This window comes from Perognathus longimembris, chromosome 2 (assembly GCF_023159225.1).
Source record: "Perognathus longimembris pacificus isolate PPM17 chromosome 2, ASM2315922v1, whole genome shotgun sequence".
Taxonomy (NCBI): Eukaryota; Metazoa; Chordata; class Mammalia; order Rodentia; family Heteromyidae; genus Perognathus; species Perognathus longimembris.
The window spans coordinates 78093549-78115315 of NC_063162.1; the positions used below are offsets into that span (position 1 = coordinate 78093549).

At 38.0% G+C, this 21767-nt stretch overlaps 1 protein-coding gene across 1 annotated transcript in view; it reads left to right on the forward strand.

Annotated features, from left to right (window-relative positions):
* The window catches only part of Spata48 (spermatogenesis associated 48), a 65350-nt gene that overhangs the window by 7096 nt on the left and 36487 nt on the right, over positions 1-21767 (forward strand). The window contains exons 4-9 of the mRNA XM_048337196.1: positions 3352-3449; positions 7169-7245; positions 8948-9086; positions 11511-11578; positions 13368-13409; positions 15662-15769. Of these exons, the coding sequence (XP_048193153.1) occupies positions 3352-3449; positions 7169-7245; positions 8948-9086; positions 11511-11578; positions 13368-13409; positions 15662-15769 (532 nt within the window). The remainder of the gene's footprint in view (positions 1-3351; positions 3450-7168; positions 7246-8947; positions 9087-11510; positions 11579-13367; positions 13410-15661; positions 15770-21767) is intronic.

A 21767-nucleotide genomic window follows, 5' to 3' on the forward strand; every position in this document is an offset into this window, starting at 1 on the left:
AGGGGAGAGATTTGTAGAAGTTCCAATCTTAGGGGACTATTGTTCTGTTTACCCCTAATTTACAACCTAATTACATTGTCATGAAGATTAAAATTTTGCAGGGACACAAATAATCACACAATAGCAAATATCTTAATCATTTTAAGTGTATTTTATTGGTATTACATGCAACCATCAGTGCCATTTTTAGCATGAAGACTTGCTTCATGTTGAAAAACTAAAATTATATCTATTAACTCCTTACACTTCTCCTCTCCAAGGCTCCTGGCTATCACCATTATCGTGTATCTCACTCTGTAAAATGACCACCTTAGTTTAAGTTTTATGACTCTGCTATTTCATTTGGCATGATGTCCTCAGATTCTGCAAAGATTTTCTCTTGTGTTTTGCTTCTTTTCTTTTTGTTCTTTGATACAAGGTCTGGTTATGTATCCTAGGGTAGGTTTAAACCTGCAGTCTTGCCTTCACCTCTTAAGTACTGGGACACATTATGCTGAGCTACCCTGAATAGTCATATACTCATGGAATCATTACCATTATGAAAATTATATTAATATTACAAATAGTAATAATACATCTACTAACTGGTACTCCATTAAGATGGGTAACACTTAAAGTATATGCCAGACAGTTTCGCCCATCTCTTTATGTTCTTTAATGGTAGCTTTCAACTCTGACAACACTCATGAAAGGTAAATAAGCCCCTGCAGGATCAAGTAACTTGTGTTGGTCACTCTGGCATCCAGCAAGGAGGTATCTACATTACTGAAAACCAGCAGCTATTCTATAATGGAGTTTACCAGAGTGGGATCCACAGGTGTCCACTGACCTCCTCTGCTGTTCCAAGCATCTCTCACAATTAATCTCTTCCATATTTCAACATCTCTAACCTGTCCACCAACATTTTTACTCAGTGCATCATACTTGCTAGGTTGGTGCCACTTGAGCTACATTCTCAGCCTTTCTTTTGCTTTTTACCTGGAATGCAATTCAATTCTCCTATTTATACTTCTCTAGTAGAGAATGTATCTCTCCTTGAATACCTGGGAGGACAGTTGTGCAATACCATGCCCCAGCTGTTTATTGGCTGAGTGGGGGTGGGGGTGGGGTGGGTGGAACATCTCATGAAACTTTTGCCCAGTTTGACTTTGAACCATAATCTTCTCTGTCTCTGCCTCCCAAGAAAGATTATAGGCACAAGTCACCATATCTGTCTCCAATTTGAAACTTAAATTCACATTTTTGCCAAGATATATTGATTTGTGCAACAAAAGCTATGAAGTAAGGACAGACTCAGAAATATCTCTTCTTTCCATAAGTTTGGGGGGAAAAAAACTCCTATGGAAACCAACAGTGCCGCTACATAATCCACAACTCTTCTTGTCACCTGTGCAAAGCATTTTCCAAAGTAATTGTTTCTTTCTAATTAATATCCACTATCACTGGGATAATACCGCTGCAGGCTAAGACAAAGGTTTTCCTGTTCTGACCTCCTTGTCCTGTTTATCCTTCACCATTCCCCATCTGCCACTTCACAATCTAGCTCTAAACAATGTTTATAGTTTTTTGAGGTTGTGACACTACTGTCCACTAAATATGTGTTTTCCCTGCCTGTGATAACTTCCCTTATTTTACCTTACCTTTTCAAATTTAGTTTACTTTTGTAAATTCAGTTGTTTTGGTTTTTATTTTTGTTGTTGTTGGGGTGGTTGGGGGGCTTGAACTCGGCCTGTGCGCTGTTCCTGAACCTCTTTGTGTTCAAGGGTATCACTCTACCATTTCAGCTCAGAACAACTTCTGGCTTTTTGAATGGTTAAATGGAGATAAGAGTCTCACAGGAACTTTTCTGCCCAGGATGGCTTCAAACTACAATCCTCATATCTCAGCCTTCTGAGTAGCTGGGAGTACAGGTTTGAGCCACTGGCACCTGGCTTAAATTCAGTTTTATAGATGAGATCAGGTGTCATCTTCAGAAAGATATTCCCAACTTTCTGAAATCTGATTGATTGGGGCTGGGGATATGGCCTAGTGGCAAGAGTGCCTGCCTCATATACATGAGGCCCTGGGTTCGATTCCCCAGCACCACATATACAGAAAATGGCCAGAAGTGGCGCTGTGGCTCAAGTGGCAGAGTGCTAGCCTTGAGCAAAAAGAAGCCAGGGACAGTGCTCAGGCCCCTGAGTCCAAGCCCCAGGACTGGCCAAAAAAAATAAAAAAATAAAAAAAAAGAATGCAAAAAAAAAAAAAAAAAGAAATCTGATTGATTAATATCCCTTCTCTGCACTTGAAAGAACTCTGGATATATTATTGTTTTTGCCCATGGTATTTTCAATACTTACATGTTTGAATTTTCCACTTGCTTCTGGGCACTCCAGATTCAGAAACTCTCTTTTACCATCAGACACCACTTATGGGAGAGTAACTATTTTTTGAATGCTAACTTATAATATACATATAATTTATCTATGCACATATCACATATGTGATTTATATCTGTTAATATATTTGATTTCTATCTATATGTATGAATATAATTTCAGCTGAGAATGTGACTTAGGGAAGAGTGCTTGCCTGGCACTCAGGAAGCCCTGGGTTCGATTCCCCAGTACCACATACACAGAAAAGCCCAGAAGCAGTGCTGTGGTTCAAGTGGAGTGCTAGCCTTGAGCAAAAGAAGTTCAGGGACAGTGCCCCGGCTCTGATATCAAGCCCCAGGACTGGCAAAAAAAAAAAAAACAAAAACAAAATGATTTTATATATTATCTATATTATATTCAATTTTATTTATGTATACACACAACTATATACATGTGTGTACATATACATATACATACACATATGTGTGCATATAATATACATATATATATACACACACATATATGCCAGTACCGGGTTTGAACTCACCCTCACTCAAATTGGTAGTCTACCACTTAAACCATACCTCTAGCCCACTTCTTTCTGGTTAAATGGAGATGGATTCCTCAGACTTCTGCTTGGGTTTGCTTCAAAATGCAATCCTTCAGGTCTCAGTCTTCTCAGTAGCTAAGATTACAGGCATTATCCACTGGGGCCTGGCTTGATTTTGTAGTTTTATAAAAATATAAAGTCTTAGGACTTCTTATTTGTCAATAGATGAATTGTCTGCATAGTAACCAGTCTTTCTGTGTATCACCATGTTCTCTAATATATGTGTGTATGTATCCAGCCATATTCTCTTCGTTGCTGTGAGATTCAGAAAAATTATTACAAGATTAAAAATCAATTCACTTTACCTATGTAATGGGAAAATGTTTCTGGTAGAAGAAAAATGTTGTGTTTTTAACTCAAAACACATCCACTTTTGGTTTTTAGGTTGGACAAGCAAATCAAAAGTTATTCCTGATTCACTTCACCAAGAAGGCTTTCCAGTGGACCATGCATACACATTTGATGATGAACCAATAAGTACAGTAAGAGCTTCCTACTCAGTGACACTATATAGAATTTATTTCATAGTCTGTGATTTTGATCATTTATCATCCAGAAAAATAGCTACTGTCTATATTTGTTTCTTATACACCAAAAATTGTACAGACCTTTGCAAGTCCTTGTACTGGGAGTGGGCAGGGTGTGCCATTCTTTGCAAGTCCTTGTACTGGGGGAGGGCAGGGTGTGCCATTCCTGGGGCTTGAACTCAGAGTCTGGGAGCGATCACTAACCTTTCATGCTAAAGGCTATCACTTTGCCACTTGACACACAGGTCTACTTCCAGTTATCTTGGTGGTTAATTGGAGATAAGAGTCTCATAAGCTTTCCTGCCTAGGTTGGCTTCAGATCAGGCTCCTGAGTAGCCTGATTACAGGCATGAGCCACCAGCAACCACCAACATCCAGCTTATAGTCCTTGTATTTGTATTTTATGCTTTACTTTGGACCATCACTACAGTGCTGAGGGAAAGAAATGAGATGTGTGTGGGGCCTAATTCAGATCCTCTCTGCTGGGAGTGTGGCTACTAAAATATCATTGAGTGATAACTACATAAGGCCACCAGCCACCAGCCAGGAGGAGTGCACCCATCTCAGAGTTCTCAAATGTTGGCAAATGACTGAGTGACTCACACAAGGGAGCTCATTAAAGTCAGTCTCCAGCTGAGTCTGCATTCTTAGGAGCTTCAATTGCTTCTCCTTGACATCATCCTACTCTCCTCTCCTCACTTACTTTACCAGGGGAAACTCACACAATATATTAATTGAACAACAACCCTGTTTCAGTCTTTGCTGCTAAACAAGGTACATACATACAGTTTATAGCTTCTTAACACTTTACATTTAAACAAGAATACTTGAAGACTCTTAGTAGATATAAAGAGATGAAAAGGGTTTTAAAGAGTTTTATTAATATATATTTAATATCATAAAATTCACCTGATTAAAGTGGGCAATTTAAAACCTATGTCCATAGTATCTTGCCACCATCATCACATTATAATGTTAGATTTCACCCCCCCACCCCAAAAAGATATCCCATAATCACTAGCAGTGAAGACCTGAATGCACTATTTGTGTGTGTGTGTGTGTGTGTGTGTGTGTGTGTGTGTGTGCTTGTCCTAGAGCTTGAACTCAGGACCTGAGAATTTTTTTCTGCTCAATGTTAGTACTCTTATAACTTGGGCCATAGCGCACCAATAATGGCTTTTTTGGTAGGTAATTAGAAATAAGAGTTTCATGGACTTTCCTGCCCGAACTGGTTTTGCTGCATGATGCTCAGGCCTCTGCCTCCTGAGCAACTTGGATTATAGGCATGAGCTACTGATATCCAGCATAAATGCTTTTTAAAGAATCGATTGCTATTGATTCTTTAAAACAAATAAGTATGCTTCTTCTAGAGTTAACCTGAGGGTTTGCCTGTAGTTTCACAGTTATGTTGATTCCTTCTTTCCCCACCTCTCCTTCACACAATCACCTTTTCTAATTGTTGCATGAAGCACAATGAAATATATCCCACTCAGAGCCCTAGTTTACTACAGCCTGTGGTAAGGAAAGAAACAGTACAGAACAGTACAGATGTCATTTGAAGTGTATGTCTTCAGTGCCATGCAGCTATGACAGAGCTTTATGGTTTTACAAGCAAGAGTAATTTGACATGTTTAGAATTATTCTGAATTGATACAAAAATACATAATAGTATTGTAAAAACAATTAAAATTTACATTTCCACTTATTTTATCTCCAAACACATCAAGGGATCCATGTATTATATTAATGTATTATATACATTTATCATGTATATAATTCTTTATGAAAATAAAGTGAAGTGAACATTGTAATGTGTTGAAAACATTTGGGCCCTCTTTTTGTCTATGTTACAAATTCATGGCAATACTGCACACACTAGTTATTAAAGAATTAGAATTCTGAATTAGATCCTTCATAATGGAATGATTTCAGGTACATTTATTTAAATTTAAAATAACTTTGGGCATTTAAATGACTAAAAACTAATCAGGATTTTTTTTACTCCTAATGGAAGCTTAGTAACTTGGACAAATATTTCCAATGGCAAAACAATGGATTGATATTTATTTCATTAATTATCAAAAGTTAAAAATGTAGAGAGAATTCCCTGGGCCAACAAGAGGATGAAAATTCTAAAATTTAGTCATAGCATTGGTACTACTTTGACATTGTAAGAATTTTCCATTTTGGAAGAAGCAACTGAAAAGGGTTTGAAAAGGGTTTGATTTAATTCTAAGTAGTATCATTTGAATAAAAGATAAGAAGTTGATTCACGAAAGCCACCTACTGATTTGAGGGAATACATAAAATCCGACAAGAAGAAATAAAGATCAACAACCAAAATCCCCTAAAGACTGAACCCTGACACTATAAATGAGACATCATCAGCTTGCTGCCCAGGCACAAGACAAACGCAAATCAAGTTCTTCTTTGAAAAAAATTTTTTTATTAATTTTCAAAGTCTTTCCATGAATAAATAATGTAGGATCCAAACAAATAGCAAGAACATTACCATGAGAATCAAGAGAAATGACAGAAAAAATAAAACACAGAGATCCACAATGATTCCAAAGGTTGAAATTACATATAATATGTGAAAGGAGAAAAATAATGAATGTACAAAGCTTTCTATGTCTTTAGTTTCATAAAGAAACTATAGATGGGCTGGAATTGTGGCCTCGCGGTAGAGTGCTTGCTAGCATACATGAAGCCCTGGAAAATGGAACCAGGTGATTTGAGAGGATAGATAGGGTTGGGATAAATGAGAAGAGAATGTTTAAAGGGTGTCACTGATCAAGCTACATTCTACCTCATAAATTGATAGGTGGAATTGAAACTCTTTCATACAATTTTTCAAAGATGATGATGATGATGATGATGATGATGATACTGCGGCTGTTGCTGATGATTATTATTATAAATAGCAACAACAATAAAAGGAACAGCTCCCACCCCAATCAAACCTTTTAAAAAATGCCAATTGATGGGGCTGGGGATATGGCCTAGTGGCAGGAGTGCCTGCCTCGGATACACGAGGCCCTAAGTTCAATTCCCCAGCACCACATATACAGAAAACGGCCAGAAGCGGCGCTGTGGCTCAAGTGGCAGAGTGCTAGAGCCTTGAGCGGGAAGAAGCCAGGGACGGTGCTCAGGCCCTGAGTCCAAGGCCCAGGACTGGCAAAAAAAAAAAAAAAAAAAAAAAAAAAAAAAGCCAATTGCCTTCCAAGAGTGTAAAGAATAACAAAAATTATGACATTGGGGAGCTAGATATAATGGTGTTGGTATAAAACTGTGCCCTCCAAAAAACCATGAAGCCCATGCAAAACAAGGAAACCAATACTACACCAAAACCTTCCCATACCTTTAGCAAAGCTAGATGAAGAATATATGCTAAGTTTCAAATGCCAGAAGTTTAAGAAAAAACTCAAAATCCTCACAAGTCTTGTCTTCAGAAGAAACAACAAACATTGTGATAAAGATGGATATGTTTGGAAGCTTATGTGATAAATTCACAGAAAAAGAAAACTTACAGTCAGTCTAGAGTTTATCTACACTTTATTGATAGAAAAATCTGGTACAAATGATCCTTAAGAGGGAAAAATGAAGAGAAAACTAAAATACATAATGAAATATAATAACAATTTATATCCCCTCAACTTGTTCATGTCTTCTAGGAAAATGGTGAGCAATATGTCCAACCAAACAAGAACTACAGTGCAAAGGATGCATTTTACAAGTCTACTACACAAAAGTAAGCATTTCTTCCATAGAATTTTTATTTAAAAATACTTTACTTAATCCTTAATGACACATGTGTTTTGTGTGAAATCCTGGCCTTATGAACATCTAGATCAGAGAACCTCAAACATAGACATCTTTTTAGTTATGTTGATCAAATGATAAACATGTCCGTGTCTTCAAGAACAATCATATTTAATAGCAGAGTAACAGGTAGCTCACACATGTACTAGCTACTCAAGAGATTGAGATCCGAGGAGCATGGTTTGAAGTTAATCAGTCGACAAATGCTTTGGGTACTGATACAGAGTCTATCTCCTAGCCTGTGAGATTGCATCTGTGAATGAATCAGGTCAAGATCTTAGGAGCTTTCTTCTAAGGGGAGACAGGTAATATGAAAACAAATGAAAGACATTGAAGAGTATTTCTTTATAGCTGAAATTTCAAACTGAGTTTAAAATGCACTCACAATGCAAACACCCAGCTCTGTTACCAAGTTTCTTAATATAAATTTCCTTCATCTTCAGGTTTCTATGTGATCAGTCTGATTGATGCATGTCTCAGTCCTTATTTAATCTTGTATACCAAGTATCTAGGACAATGCTTTAAGTATAGTCATCTCTAAATAAATTCTTGTGGAGAAAATAGAGAAAGCTATGATTCCCCTGCAAACAATTGATGCTCTGGAAAAATATGCCTTGCCAATCGAATTCCAGATTGGATTTATCACCAAGCTTGGTTAGGTCAGGAGCAGGTTTTGGAGTGAGAATGAGTGGCTTTTCATTCAGGATCAAATTAGAGTTGATTTTGTTGAGCTGTCCTGTATGTCAACAAGAACGCCAGCTTTTGAAATTCTAAGCAGTGAAATAATCATTTTCGATCTGAATCCATTCATATCTAGTAAGTGTACTTAGTGGAATGGCTGTTTGTAACACACTCAGGACTTGCACAATCACACAACATTAGCACAGAATTTGTGGAATAATTGGAATGTCAATATTTGGAATGTTGCTAACCTTCAGAGGCAGGCAAACTGAATCTGCATCCCGATTTTGATCACTAATAACTTAGTAACCCAAGATTAATCTTCAAAGCCATAATTTATTGTATCTTAATGATCTTCCTCCATTGCTATGAAGGCCTGATAAAAATTTTCTGTAAACTGCAAGATTTATTAATATGTACGCACTAGTGTGCTACTGATGGGTTACAAATGACTACTCATCCATCTGCTTCTATTGTTCCACATTTGAATAGGTTAGGAGTCTAGGCAGGTCCCAATGGTGTTCTCTGTCAAAGATTCAATTTGTGGGCTGGAAACTGATGTTCATCTTCTGAGATCAATCACTTGCTGACAAAATTCCATTCATTTCAGCTGCAGGACTCTGAGCTTTGCTTATTCCAGAACAGCTGAAGAACATCTACAGCGGTTCTTGCCACATTTTAGGGCTACTGTTTGTAGGGACCTCAGGAGAGTCCATTCAGTTGATTGGAGACCTTAATTATATGGGTTTGACCCTTTTGCTGCATGAAGTAACATATCATGCAGTACTATCCAATCCTGTTCCCTTGCTGCCTCTTCTTGGGGCATAGGGATTCTATATGATATGAACACCAAGTAACTTATAGTTCTGGATACCCTATATATGTATGACACTGTTGTGAACTATACCCATTGAAAGTGGCACAAAGTGTACTTATTGGTAATCTCCCAGAGCTTTTGAAGATGTTCCTTGGGACAAGATGCTGCTACCAAAACTGGAGCCAGAAGAAACCACACTAGAAAAGGCTGCTGACCTTGTCTCACTGTGTTTTACAATGAAAAGATATGAAAACAAGCCAGATGTAACACAGGTAAGCAAACATCCCTGGGCAGCAACACTTTTCTTACTCTTACTAAACTGAACTCCCAAACTTCCATCACAGTATTATGCAACTTGAGGGTATAGAAGGGATTGGGAAAAATGAGAGAAGACAATGGAAGGGGTAACATTGATCAAGATGCATTGTGCTCATAATCTGACTTGCTGAATTGAAACCCTTTTGTACAACTACTTTATATATTTACATATATATGTACATATATTATACATTAATGCATTACTGCTAAGAATTAGAAAAGGAGTTGAAAGTTCCCTAATCAAAGAAGTCATTGACAACTTCAAATGTTCTGGTAAGGGGCTGGGAATACGGCCTAGTGGCAAGAGTGCTTGCCTCCTACACATGAAGCTCTCGGTTCGATTCCCCAGCACCACATATATGGAAAACGGCCAGAAGGGGCGCTGTGGCTCAGGTGGCAGAGTGCTAGCCTTGAGCGGGAAGAAGCCAGGGACAGTGCTCAGGCCCTGAGTCCAAGGCCCAGGACTGGCCAAAAAAGCAAGCAAACAAAAAACAAAACAAAACAAATGTTCTGGTAATATCCACACTGAAGGGGAGTGGGGAGGGGAGAATGAGGGAGGGGATAACAAACAGTAAAAGAAATGTATCCAATGCCTAACGTATGAAACTGTAACCTCTTTGTACATCAGTTTGAAAATAAAAATAAAAAAGAACTGAAAAAATAATAAAATAAAATAATAAAAAGAAAAAATATCCACACTGAAAACATTTATTTGTTAAAGATTACCTTCTTATCCAAAATCATTTATAATGATTGTTTTCAAAGTTGCAAGAGAGTAATACATAATGAAGGAGGTATAAAGAAGCCATCTCAACACACACAACCTACACTGGTGATGGCTTTGGAAATAGGGTCTAGAACTGAGCTCTGCAAAACTCAAGGCAAAATGGAAAGATTCCCCAAATCATAATTGCTGATTATGCGATAAAGCAGTGCATTCTGAGCTGTCAGTTAAAATGTCCTTTTCATTTCTGAATATAAACAAGTCTTGATTAGATGAATTATTACATCCATGTCACAGCTACAGCACTTTTTCTAGAGAGTGAATCTCACACCTCTCCTCTAACTAAATCTATCATTTTATATGAAAAGAAATCCCTGCCTAATACCAAAACAATTATGCTCAGACCCAGCACTCCATTACTTGCCCCCTCTCCCTCTTCCCTTTTCTGTTCCTTTCCTTCCCTTGCTCCATGCTGTATTTTTTCCTCTCTCTGAAGAACTTTTCAGACCCAAGCCTACTCCTTTCTGACTTTGTTTTTTACAAACAGTATCTCAGTGTCACCATCACCCTGACCTGGTGCCAGGCCTTTCCCCTACCAAACATTAGGTCCCATCTTAAGCCCTCACTTACACCTCCCAACAAACACCACAAAAAACCTTTTATTCCCATGGATTGTACTATTCTTTTGTGCTGAAGCTCAGTGCTAAAAGCCTGGAGAAGTTGTTGGGTTACTTTTCATAATGCATGTTTTGAGTACATAAAATATACAGGACTAAGAAGAAAACAAGTTGCATTCAAAGAGAATAAACATGGATCTCCTCAAGAATTTTATGAACCCCAGGTTTTACATGCCCATGTTAACTTGTAAACTTTTTCAGCATTTATAGGGAAAAAATGATGAGAGAAAATACAAAGTATTTGAGTCTTCAATGCATAGACTCTAAGATGGGATTTTCATACAGAAATCAGAATTAATTATAATTGCATGTGGCCTTTTTTTTTGTCCTGAGCCTTGAACTTGGGGCCTGAGCACTGTTCCTGATTATTTTTGCTCAAGGCTAGTGCTCTACCACTTGAGCCACAGCTCCATTTCTGGACTTTTCTAGTAGATAATTGGAAATAAGACTTTCACAAACTTTCCTGCCTGGGTTGGCTCCAAACTGCAATCCTCAGATCTTAGCCCCTTGAGTAGTTAGGATTATAGGCCTGGGCCACCAGCATCCAGCAGTTTTGTGTTTTTTTTTAATAGCTCTAGACTATTTAAAAATATTTTTAAGTTTTGTTCTATTTTGCTTGTGATAAATTTAGCTAATAGCCACAGTTCTTCCCAGGCAATTGCTGTTCTGGGCTCCAGAGCTGGGCTACATAGGGACTAAGGTACATCTGAAACCAGTTCTTTCACGTGGGCTTCAAACTGAAGAAGGTGGATAGGAGGCTGATTCCAGCTGTGAAACAAGAGTCTGAGAGCAGAGTAGTGACCAGTAGCTCCTGGGAACCCAGGCCAAAGTTACCAGGATGTCTGGAGAAAACTTTATAAGTGAGTCTGGGCTTGGTTATAGAGGAAGAAGATTGGCAAGGGCACTGGAGTTCACATCCTGGACATTATAATGATTCAATCATTAAAATCTGTCACTTGTGTTGTTAATGGTTTTAGATGGTTGGTGGACTCTGGGACAGATTTCAGACAAGGTCCTTTGTGACACCAGTCAAACCAATCAATTTGTAAGTATGATCTCCTAAGGCAAGATGTCTCACCCTTATGTATTTGTTAGTTAAGAACCCGGTGCCTTTACTCACAGGGGCGGGAGAGAAGTCTGTTTGTGGATGGGAGCGTTCCAGTGTCCTTCAAGTGGACACCTCTGGAGCTGGGAATGTAACCCAAATTCCAGTTCCGTTGCTTGGCATCACCTACTTTCTCTTGCTTTCTATTTACCATCCAGAAAATCTCTACTAGTAAGTGTGCTGCAGTCATTTCCAAATAAGGGGTGATTTATAAACAAGTGACATAGACAATTACAATGTTGTAGTATTCCATTTTCTTTATATCCAAGGGGTTATTAGTTCAGTTCTATCAACTCTTGTATCATGTAATTATTTGATATTTTATTAATGTCAGAAACTATGGTTTTATTACTAATTATTTCTCAGGTTAGATTTTGTGTTTTTTAATCCACAATCAGGTTATCATTTCTTTTTATTTTTAAAATTCATTTTTAATATTATACATGCATAAATGTTTGCATGAGTATATGATATAGTTGGTATATGTACATCCTGGAAATACATCGATAGGAATATGATATAATCTGTACATCTGCTTCCTGACTCTGGACATAAAAGTAACAGCAATGTAAGCTCACACAGTACCCCTCCTCTTTAGTAAAAGTACTACAAAGTATTGTTGAGAAAAAAGTATTGTAGGAGAAAAAGTAAATAACAAAAGATACATAGAGCCACAATCATGTGTGATTGCAGGATGTCTGATGTAACCGATATAAAAATAATACTGAATCTTGCATCAAAAACTTATACTTTATTAAACTGTATTTAAAAATAATGTGCAAGATTTTTGGTTAATATTATTTGAAATGTCATTTTATCAAATGTGTGAAAAACTCCAAATAGATTCCAATGTATAGTTTAAGTGATAATAATTCATGTGAAACATTCAAAATAATTAATATCTTTCTGTAAATTGCAAGCTGGGGTGTTTGATAATCCCATCCAAATATCTGTCCTTAATGATGCAAAATATGAACTAAATGGGTGAATATTATATTTCTTGTGGTAAAAGAGCAAATAGGCCCTCAAATGATAAATATTTATTCCCTTTGACATGTATTCAATATATTTTAAATTCAGTGATAAATCAGCTGTCAGTGAAAGCTCTGTATCTTAGCAATACCGTACCTCAGAACTCCTTAGGGAGTTCTCCTATGGAAATTAACTTCTGTTACCCATTCTCCAACAAAAAAGCCCTATGTGTTAATGTTTGTAATAGCTTTACTTATAATCCCTAGCATCTGGAAACACTGAGAAACCCTTCATCAGTTGAAAGCATAGGTATACCAGAGTATTAGCATGCAATGGAATATTACTTAAAAGTGAAAAAGAACAAATACAACAGCAATAGGGAGAAGTCTTTCCCTTTTTTTTTTTTTTTTGAGGTAAGGTCTTAATATTTAGCCTGTGTTGAAATCACTATTCTCCTGCATCAGCCCCCTAAGTGCCAGGATTGCAGAAGAGAGCCATTAAATTCAGCTAGGAATCACCCTAAATATCTTTTGATGAATGAAAATAGCCAGGAGCAAAGATTTATATGTTATATGGTTCACCTCATGTGGCATTATGGAATAGGCAAAATAATGTGTGAATTATTTCTAAAACTCTAAAATTTTAGTGATTAATTCTTATAAGATATTTCTGAAGACGTTTTAGAGAAATGCTAGAACAATTTAATATTTATTAACAATATCAGTAACCTAATTGCCCATATTCTCTTTTTTCCAAGTGTGAGTTCGAGTACTAGAAGTAAATACATCCCTCACTATACGTAAGTAATGATATTGAATCTTTTAAAAATACCAGATTTGGGCTGGGGATATGGCCTAGTGGCAAGAGTGCTTGCCTCGTATACATGAGGTCCTGGGTTCAATTCCCCAGCACCACATATACAGAAAACGGCCAGAAGTGGCGCTGTGGCTAAAGTGGCAGAGTGCTAGCCTTGAGCAAAAAGAAGCCAGGGACAGTGCTCAGGTCCTGAGTCCAAGCCCCAGGACTAGCCAAAAAAAAAATACCAGATTTATATCTAAATCACTGTTGCTTTCAGTACATGCAGGTTTGCAATTCACTTTTCAAGATGACATGTGTATGAACAGATTTTGAATGCTGTTCTAACACACTGCTTTGTTTAATGTCAAAAGTTTCTTTAAAAATTGCTTCAAGATTTTTATTAAGTCAAGAAGAATGGATGAGTGGCATCTATTTTCCTATGTAGGATTTTCTACTAAATTAAGTAAGTTGGATACCATTAGCAGTGAAAACCAGAGAAAATCCAATACTTGTTGGGGAGGATGTGATATGTTCACTAACACTAAAGTAGTGCGAAGCCAGGGGCTGGTAACTAAAAACTGTAATCCTTGCTGCACAGGAGGCTGAAATCTAATTACTACGATTCGTAACCAGCCAAGAAAGAAAAGATCATGAGATTCTTATCCCCCATTAACCTAAAAAGGGCAGAAGTAGTGCTATAGTTCAAGTGGTAGATGCCAACCTTGAGCTAAAAGAGAAAGCTAAGGGAGAGCACCCTGACTCTGAGTTCAAGCCTCAGGACCAGCAGGAGGAAAAAAGTTGGAAATGAAAGTGTGCTTTACTAATTTTTTTTCATTTCATTTATTTATTTATTTATTTGCCAGTCCTGGGCCTTGGACTCAGGGCCTGAGCACTGTCCCTGGCTTCTTTTTGCTCAAGGCTAGCACTCTGCCACTTGAGCCACAGTGCCACTTCCAGCCATTTTCTATATATGTGGTGTTGGGGAATCAAACCCAGGGCTTCCTGTATATGAGGCAAGCACTCTTGCCACTAGGCCTTATTCCCAGATCCAAAGTATGCTTTAAATGGTAGAGCTCCAGTCTTGATCCAAGAGCAAGAGCTCAAGGTCTAGAGAGATTCAAGCCCAAGTACTGATATAATAAACAAATACACACATGCACACACATATTAAGTAAATAAATAAAACTGAAATACAGGAGATGCTAACTACCATTTTTCTACAGTAAATCTGGCTCTGTATGCCACAGCTGTGCATAATCTGCCCAGGGGATTAAGATAACCTTGGAACAAAGGAGTTCAGAAAACATGGAGTAGGATTCCAAACCTTTAGCCTTTGCCTTCCCCTTGTTACCATTACTTCCTCAGACCTACTGCTGATTCCACCAGTGGCCACACATTTGGAGATGCTGTCCAAATGACACGGCCTTATTTTGCTCAGCTCCCAAGGGCTTATTGCTAATGGCCTGTATTCCTGGCACCTGCCCAGGCTCCCATCCCCATAGGAGCCTTATTACTCTGGCAGAGTCTACCCTCCTCTGAGTGTTGGGCTTCCAGTCCCTGTCCAGGGAAGGGCTTTGTACTGGTGTTGCAAACACCACAGGCTTCTGGGCTTAGAAACAGAGCTCTTGCTCTTGCTGTTGCTCAAATCCCCAAAAAAAGTATCTCTTACTCTGAAAAAGAAAATCTCATTTCTATTTTCTTCAAGCAAATTGTTCCATCATCTGAGTGTGTGTGTGTGTTGGTGGTACTAGGGATTGAGCTCAGGGCTTTATGCTTGCTAGGCAAGCACTCCACCACTTGAGCCCTGCCTCCAGCTTCCTTTTGTATTTGTTATTTTCAAAGTAAGTTCTCACTTATGCCTGGGCCAGCTTCAGCCACTTGTGCTTCCCTGTATTGCTGGGGTTACAGGTATATACCACTTAAGCCAGTCATTAAGTGCACTGGAAGGTGGCTAAGAGTTGACCCCCTTCTATTCTCACTGAGCCCAGTCATTGAGATGGAGTTTCAGGAACTTCTTTTTTCCCAGTCTGTCCTTGAACTATAATTTCCCTATCTCCACATCCCTTGTAGCTGGAATTACAGGCTAAAGGCTTGGATGACCATGCCTGGTATTGGTTTTTATTTATTTATTTATTTTTGCCTTTTGAGCTTTTAGTCTTTTCCTGCAAATAGAATTGTCTTTAGAAGTTAGGACTGTCCTCAACTATTTTCTTACAAGTACACCTATCTCCTCTCCTCTTTTCAATCTACCAGTGGTCATGTGCAGTCCACAAATGCAGATGATGTGGACAACCCCTATGGAGATATCACATCCCTTGCCAAGCCTCGACAATCTAAATTGCTTTACACAAACACCAGCCGGTGAGTGCCACACACAATTATTTCCATTTGTCTCATTCCTAAGGACAAAACAGGTTATAGGCTCTATACAAATGAAGGAGGGGGAAAAATAACCTTGCTTAATATTGAACATAGCTTAAGAAGAAAGATACCAAAGTCTTGAAAGGACATGTAGTTTATTACCAAGAATATTTCAGTTTGGGGGACTCCCCCTTCCCTGAGAGCATTTGAGCAAGTCACTTCATCTCTGTGACTTTATTGTCTTCCTCTGGAATGTGTGGCCCAGAATACCTCCCGAAAATGGGGGAGGGGGGAGAGAGAGAAAGAGAAAGAGAGAGAGAGAGAGAGAGAGAGAGAGAGAGAGAGAGAGAGAGAGAGTGCACCAGACACTGCTGATTATATGAGATCATCATGAAGGCTGGAAAACGGAATCATTCAGCCTTAAGTGTTGTTTTCCAGAATATTTCTTGGGAATATGGTGAGTCCTGTTCATATTGGTAGAGGCAAGAAGGAAATATTGAAGTGGAAAGTATGCACACTAGTAACCTTACTCAGTACAAGGCTTTGATATGTGGGTCTCATCAACATATCTTTCTCTGAAGAAAGGTGTCATATTATTCTGGATTTACCATGGGGTAACATCATCTCAAGTAGAAAAAAATCCATCCAGGCTCAAATGGCTCATGCTTGTACTCTCGGCTGTTCAAGAGGCTGATATCTGAGGATCACAGTTCAAAGCCAACCTAGACAGGAAAGTTTATGAAACTCTTATTTCCAATTCATAACCAAAAAGGCCAGAAGTGGAGCTGTAGCTAAAGTGGTAGAACTCAAGTGGTAGAGTTCAAGTGGTAGTGTCTTAAGCATAAAAGATCACAGACTGTGCCCAAGCCCTGAGTTTGAACCCCAGGACTGGCACACACACACAGTCACTGAACATGCTGAAGATACAGAATATTCTTGCCAGCACCACAGCTTCATATGAGTAAGTCAATGAGTAAGGCTTTTCATCCTCGTGGCTACAGAGCTGATGGAAACTTGCTGCTGCTTCAGCCACCAAGAATGCTACTACAGTGAACTAGAAAAGGAAAGAGCTGAAATTCAAATCCAAAGCACATTTTCTGTTAAATACTTATCATTGCTATATTACTATCCAGTTGAAAATTAAGTTGGGCCATCATAATATCAGGATTGTTTATATATGTTATGAAATATTTATTTTTGTTATCTATCATAAGTACATATCTATATTACATATGCTAATATATATTAATGAATTCATAGTCTACATGCTAATATAGACTTATATTTTTATATACTATACCTACAGCTTATATACTCTTTTACCTGTGTGAATACTGAATCTGAGAGGTTAACTTAGATTGCTTCCAAGACTACTTAGAGGCCAAAACTTGAGGATGCTCAAGTTCCTTGTATGATTGGGCTTAGTATTTGCATAAAACTTACATTGCCCCCCATGTACTCTACATTGACTCTAGGGGAATTATCACACCTAATATAATGTTTATGCTGGGTGAATAGTTGCCATGCCATATTATTTAGCAAAAGTTTGTGCATGTTTGCCACAGGCACATTTTTCCCCAATTATTTTGTATGTGCATTTGGTCGAATCTGGGGGTGCAAGACTCATGACTATAAAAAACCAGCATGGTCTCTAGGACTCACATGGCATGCCTCAAGCAGAAGTCTCATTTTTTTTCTCTTCATGCCACTCACTTGCCATTCATCAGGGATGCGCTGCCTTTACTGTCTATCATGACTGATAAACCTTGTCTATAAATTCATACAGAGCCACATGAAGAGGTATAGTATTAAACAATGATTGTGCCCATAACACAAACTGTATTGACATATTTCATTGTTACACATGATACTATCTGCTATTGTGATTTTATTATTAATATCTTCAAATATTTGTACACTGGGGTTTTAATTTAACATGTTCATTCGTGCGTCTAGCGCATCTTGATCAGAGTCACCCCTCCCATCATTCTTCACTCTCTCTTCTATCCCTTTCCTCACTAGTCCCACCAACTCTCCTACTTCCTTTTCATATATGTATTATGACTGTATTCAGCCATCATTCCTTTTCCCATTCATCTTCCCTTCTCATGTCCTCCACCAAGAAACTTTAAATAGTTCAGTTATCTACTTTACCTAGTTTCTCTGACTACTCTATCAAACTACAAAATACTTCTCAAACCTCTCTTTGGCTTTAAAATATATTTATGTACTCAATCTCTTCAAATAATTTACTAATGTAAATTATATACTAATGTACTAGGACTTGAAGTGTGGCTCAAGTACACTTATCTGACTAATATCTATAAGGTTCTGGATTTGATCCCCAGCACCACACACCACACACATACACGTACACACACACATGAATGTGCGCACACACAAACACATATACACATACACACACACCACCAATAACAAAATAAATTTCTAAAACATTTCAGGTACTATGCCATGAACTACAATAATACAAAAAAAATTTTTTTTTGAGCAAAAAGTAAGGTTTATTGGTTTTTGTTTTTTTTTTTCTCAAATTTTTATTATCAAACTGACGTACAGAGAGGTTACAGTATCATACGTTGGGCATTGGATACATTTCTTGTACTGTTTGTTGCCTTGTTCCTCATGCCCCCCTCCCTCCCCCCCTTTCCCTTTTAAAGTTTGCCCTCAAGCGGCAAGGGGCAGATAAGCTCTGCTCACAAGTAATTGTAATGCAATATGAAATAAGTCTCCAAAGAATTCAACTTTCTTTTGAAAGTACAACTTTAGTGAGAAATCATTTTCCTACTTAGGACTTGAAAGATGTAGTGTTGGTCCAGGCCTTCAGGAGGAAGTGTTGAGATTCTTCCATAAATTATGAAAAGAAATTACTACTTTTATATCATTTTTAGTATCTTTAGGTCATTATACAAAGTGTTTACAAATCAGCATGCCCATTTATAAGTGCAATGTGTTTTAATCAAAAGCAGCCTTGGAAATTACTATTCTTAAACAACAATTCAAAAAATTCAAAGGACAATAGAGAAAATAAGGATTTTAAATGTTCTTAAGGTATAAAATCTTAATGTTTTTCGAAAAATATTTGAATTTTGAAATATTTTATGAAACATTCTTACTAAAGAAAGCATGTTTGGAGTGAGTCTTTAAAGACAGTGAAGACAAATCTGGATAATTGTGAATAAATTTGAAACCATACTATTCTCCCTAATTATACTGGTGACTTCTTTTCTTTAATGTGTGTATGTGTGCCATTCCTGGGGCTGCATTCAGGGGCCTGGTTACTGTCACGGAGTTTTTCTTGCTCAAGCTTAGCACTCTACCACATTAGCCACAACCCCACTTCCAGCTTTTTGGTGGTTGATTGGAGATAAGAGTCTTACAGATTTTCCTACCCAGACTGGCTTCAAACGGAAATCTTCAGATCTCAATCTCCTGTGTACCTAGAATTACAGGAGTGAGACAGTGGTGACCAGCAATGGTGCCTAGCTGGTAAGTTGCTTGTTGCTGGTTTTGTAAAATATGATGTTTATTAAAATTATCTTTAAGTAGTTGTACAAAGGAGCTGTCATTCTACAAAGCAGTTTATGGATAGAATGCATCTTGATAAGTGTCACCTCTTGCAACATTCTCCCCAAACTCTCCCAGCCCACTCCTTCCCATACCCTTCTTAATTCTATAGAATATACATTGAATTTTTAACACATTCTCCCTGCAACTAGTTTTTTAAATTAAAATTTATTGACAAGGTGTTGTGCAAAGGGGGTACAATTACATAATAAGGCAGTGAGTACATTTCTTGTGATATCTTACACCCTCATTTTTCTTTCCATTCCCTAGATCAGGTAGGCATATATACAATATCTAGTGTGCCAAAATCACATACAGTAACCACGTAGGGTACACCAAAGGAAATTCACCTAGAACTTTAAACGTAACGTCAACAATAGAATCTTACTGTGTCCTTCTCTTGGAGTTGTTTTTGCTTATCCTCGTCTTATATGATCATGTGTACATAGCTGTTGAGCTGTTGTGATCCACTGATAAGTCTATTCCAGACCTTTTTATGTTTAGTAGTTGTTTGGTTTTAGATACATAATGTAAAGTTGCTGACCCAAACCTGCGGAAATAACATTTGAAAAAAAGTTTGTTGTTTTGAGACTTGGTCTCTACTGTTCCCCACCACCCCCCACCCCCCCGCCCACCAACAGTCATATATCAAGGAGACCATGCCCCTTTGTTCTCTGTGTTCTAGGCTTGTCTTGCTTAACATTATTTGTTCAAGTTCTGACCATTTCCCTGTGAATACCAATATTTTATCATTTCTAATTGCTATGTAGTATTCCATTGTGTACCACAATTTTTTAATCCATTCATCTGTAGTGGGGCATCTGGGTTGTTTCCATATTTTGGCTATTGTGAATTGTGCAGTGATAAACATGGATGTGAAGATGTCTTTATGATATCCTGAGACCTGTTGTTCAGGATAGATGCTTAGGAGGAAGAGAAATTACTTGTTGATCATGTAAGTGACTTAGAGGTTAGTTGCACTTCTCTGATTTGGGCACTAGAGAGCATCCATGTTTGTAAAGTTTCTTCTCTTGATTAATTTTCTTTTTTTAATAAAAAACACAAAATTAATCTTTTAACAGAAAATAAATTCACTTTGATTGTGAAATATCTATAGATGTTAAAATATAGTGCCATCTGTAACATACAAAATAACACAGTTATACACATATACATGTAGATCAGATCCTGAAAGCAAGAGTTATTTCTGAGTTTTCTCATTAAAATATTTTTATATATTCAACAATTAAATGCAGGTGATGGAATCTGAATAAGCTTGGGAACTTTCTGAGAATAATATAAATTCACATCCTGTTTCTCGTCTCTTGTCAAGCAGTAATTTTAATAACAAGATAAAGATCTTTGAGCCTGGCATTGGTGTGGCTCATGCTTGTAGCTACTTAGGATGATGAGATCTGAGGATCATGGTTTGAAGCCAGCCTAGGTAAGAAAGTCTATGAGAGTTTTATCTCTAATTAACCAGCAAAAACCTGGAAGTGGAGCTGTGGCTCCAGTGGTAGAGTGCCATCCCTGAGTGATAAAAAGCTAAATAGTAACACCCAAGCCCTGAGTTCAAGCCCCAACGCGGGCGCGTGCACACACACACACGTTAACAATCTGTTTTTTCCTCATGTCTATCTGTCTGTCTCTCTCTCTCTCACTCTCTTTCACACACACACACACACACACACACACACCATCATCATCATCATCACCATCATCATTGTCATCATCATCATCTAGTCTAGAGCTCAATGAGGCTGAAGCAAAGTCCTGTTCTTTTTGGTGATTATTTCATAACCCAGTGATATTTCAGGGCCTTGCAGTCAGAAGCATAAATTTAAGGCTCATCCTATTTGAATGAAAGGTACTGCAGAATTTTGCACAGCCCAGGTCCCGAAGCACGCTGCCCCATGCCTTGTCCTCAGTGAGCAGAGACAGACAATTGCCAACAGTGCTGTACATTTTCTCTTGTAACAGACTCCAACAACTGTAGCTCCAAAAAGCTGCATCTCATCACTGTGTTCACAGTGACAACAACCACTGGGTACTGATAAGGTGTAGATCCAGGTAACAGAGCCTACAAATGCACTGGGGGCTGGTCTTCTAATCCCACAGCAATACTACAGTTGTACTCACTCAGGGCCCTAATCCCTGTGCATTTCCACCTTAGTGTTTTGGGGAAGGAGGCATTTGCCCATAGCGAAGAATTATCCAGCATGGATTCCCAGCCAGCCCCTGGGGAAGGCCTGAGATGGGGAAGGGAGCTTCTGCGGCATTCACTGGGTTATGTTGTTGCAGCATAAATTAAAAAAAAATATGCCACAACTCAGGTTAAATAATAACTATGAATAGTAGTTCCTTGAACCATGCTGACACTTCTGCCTTTCTGCGTACTTTCACATCTACTCTC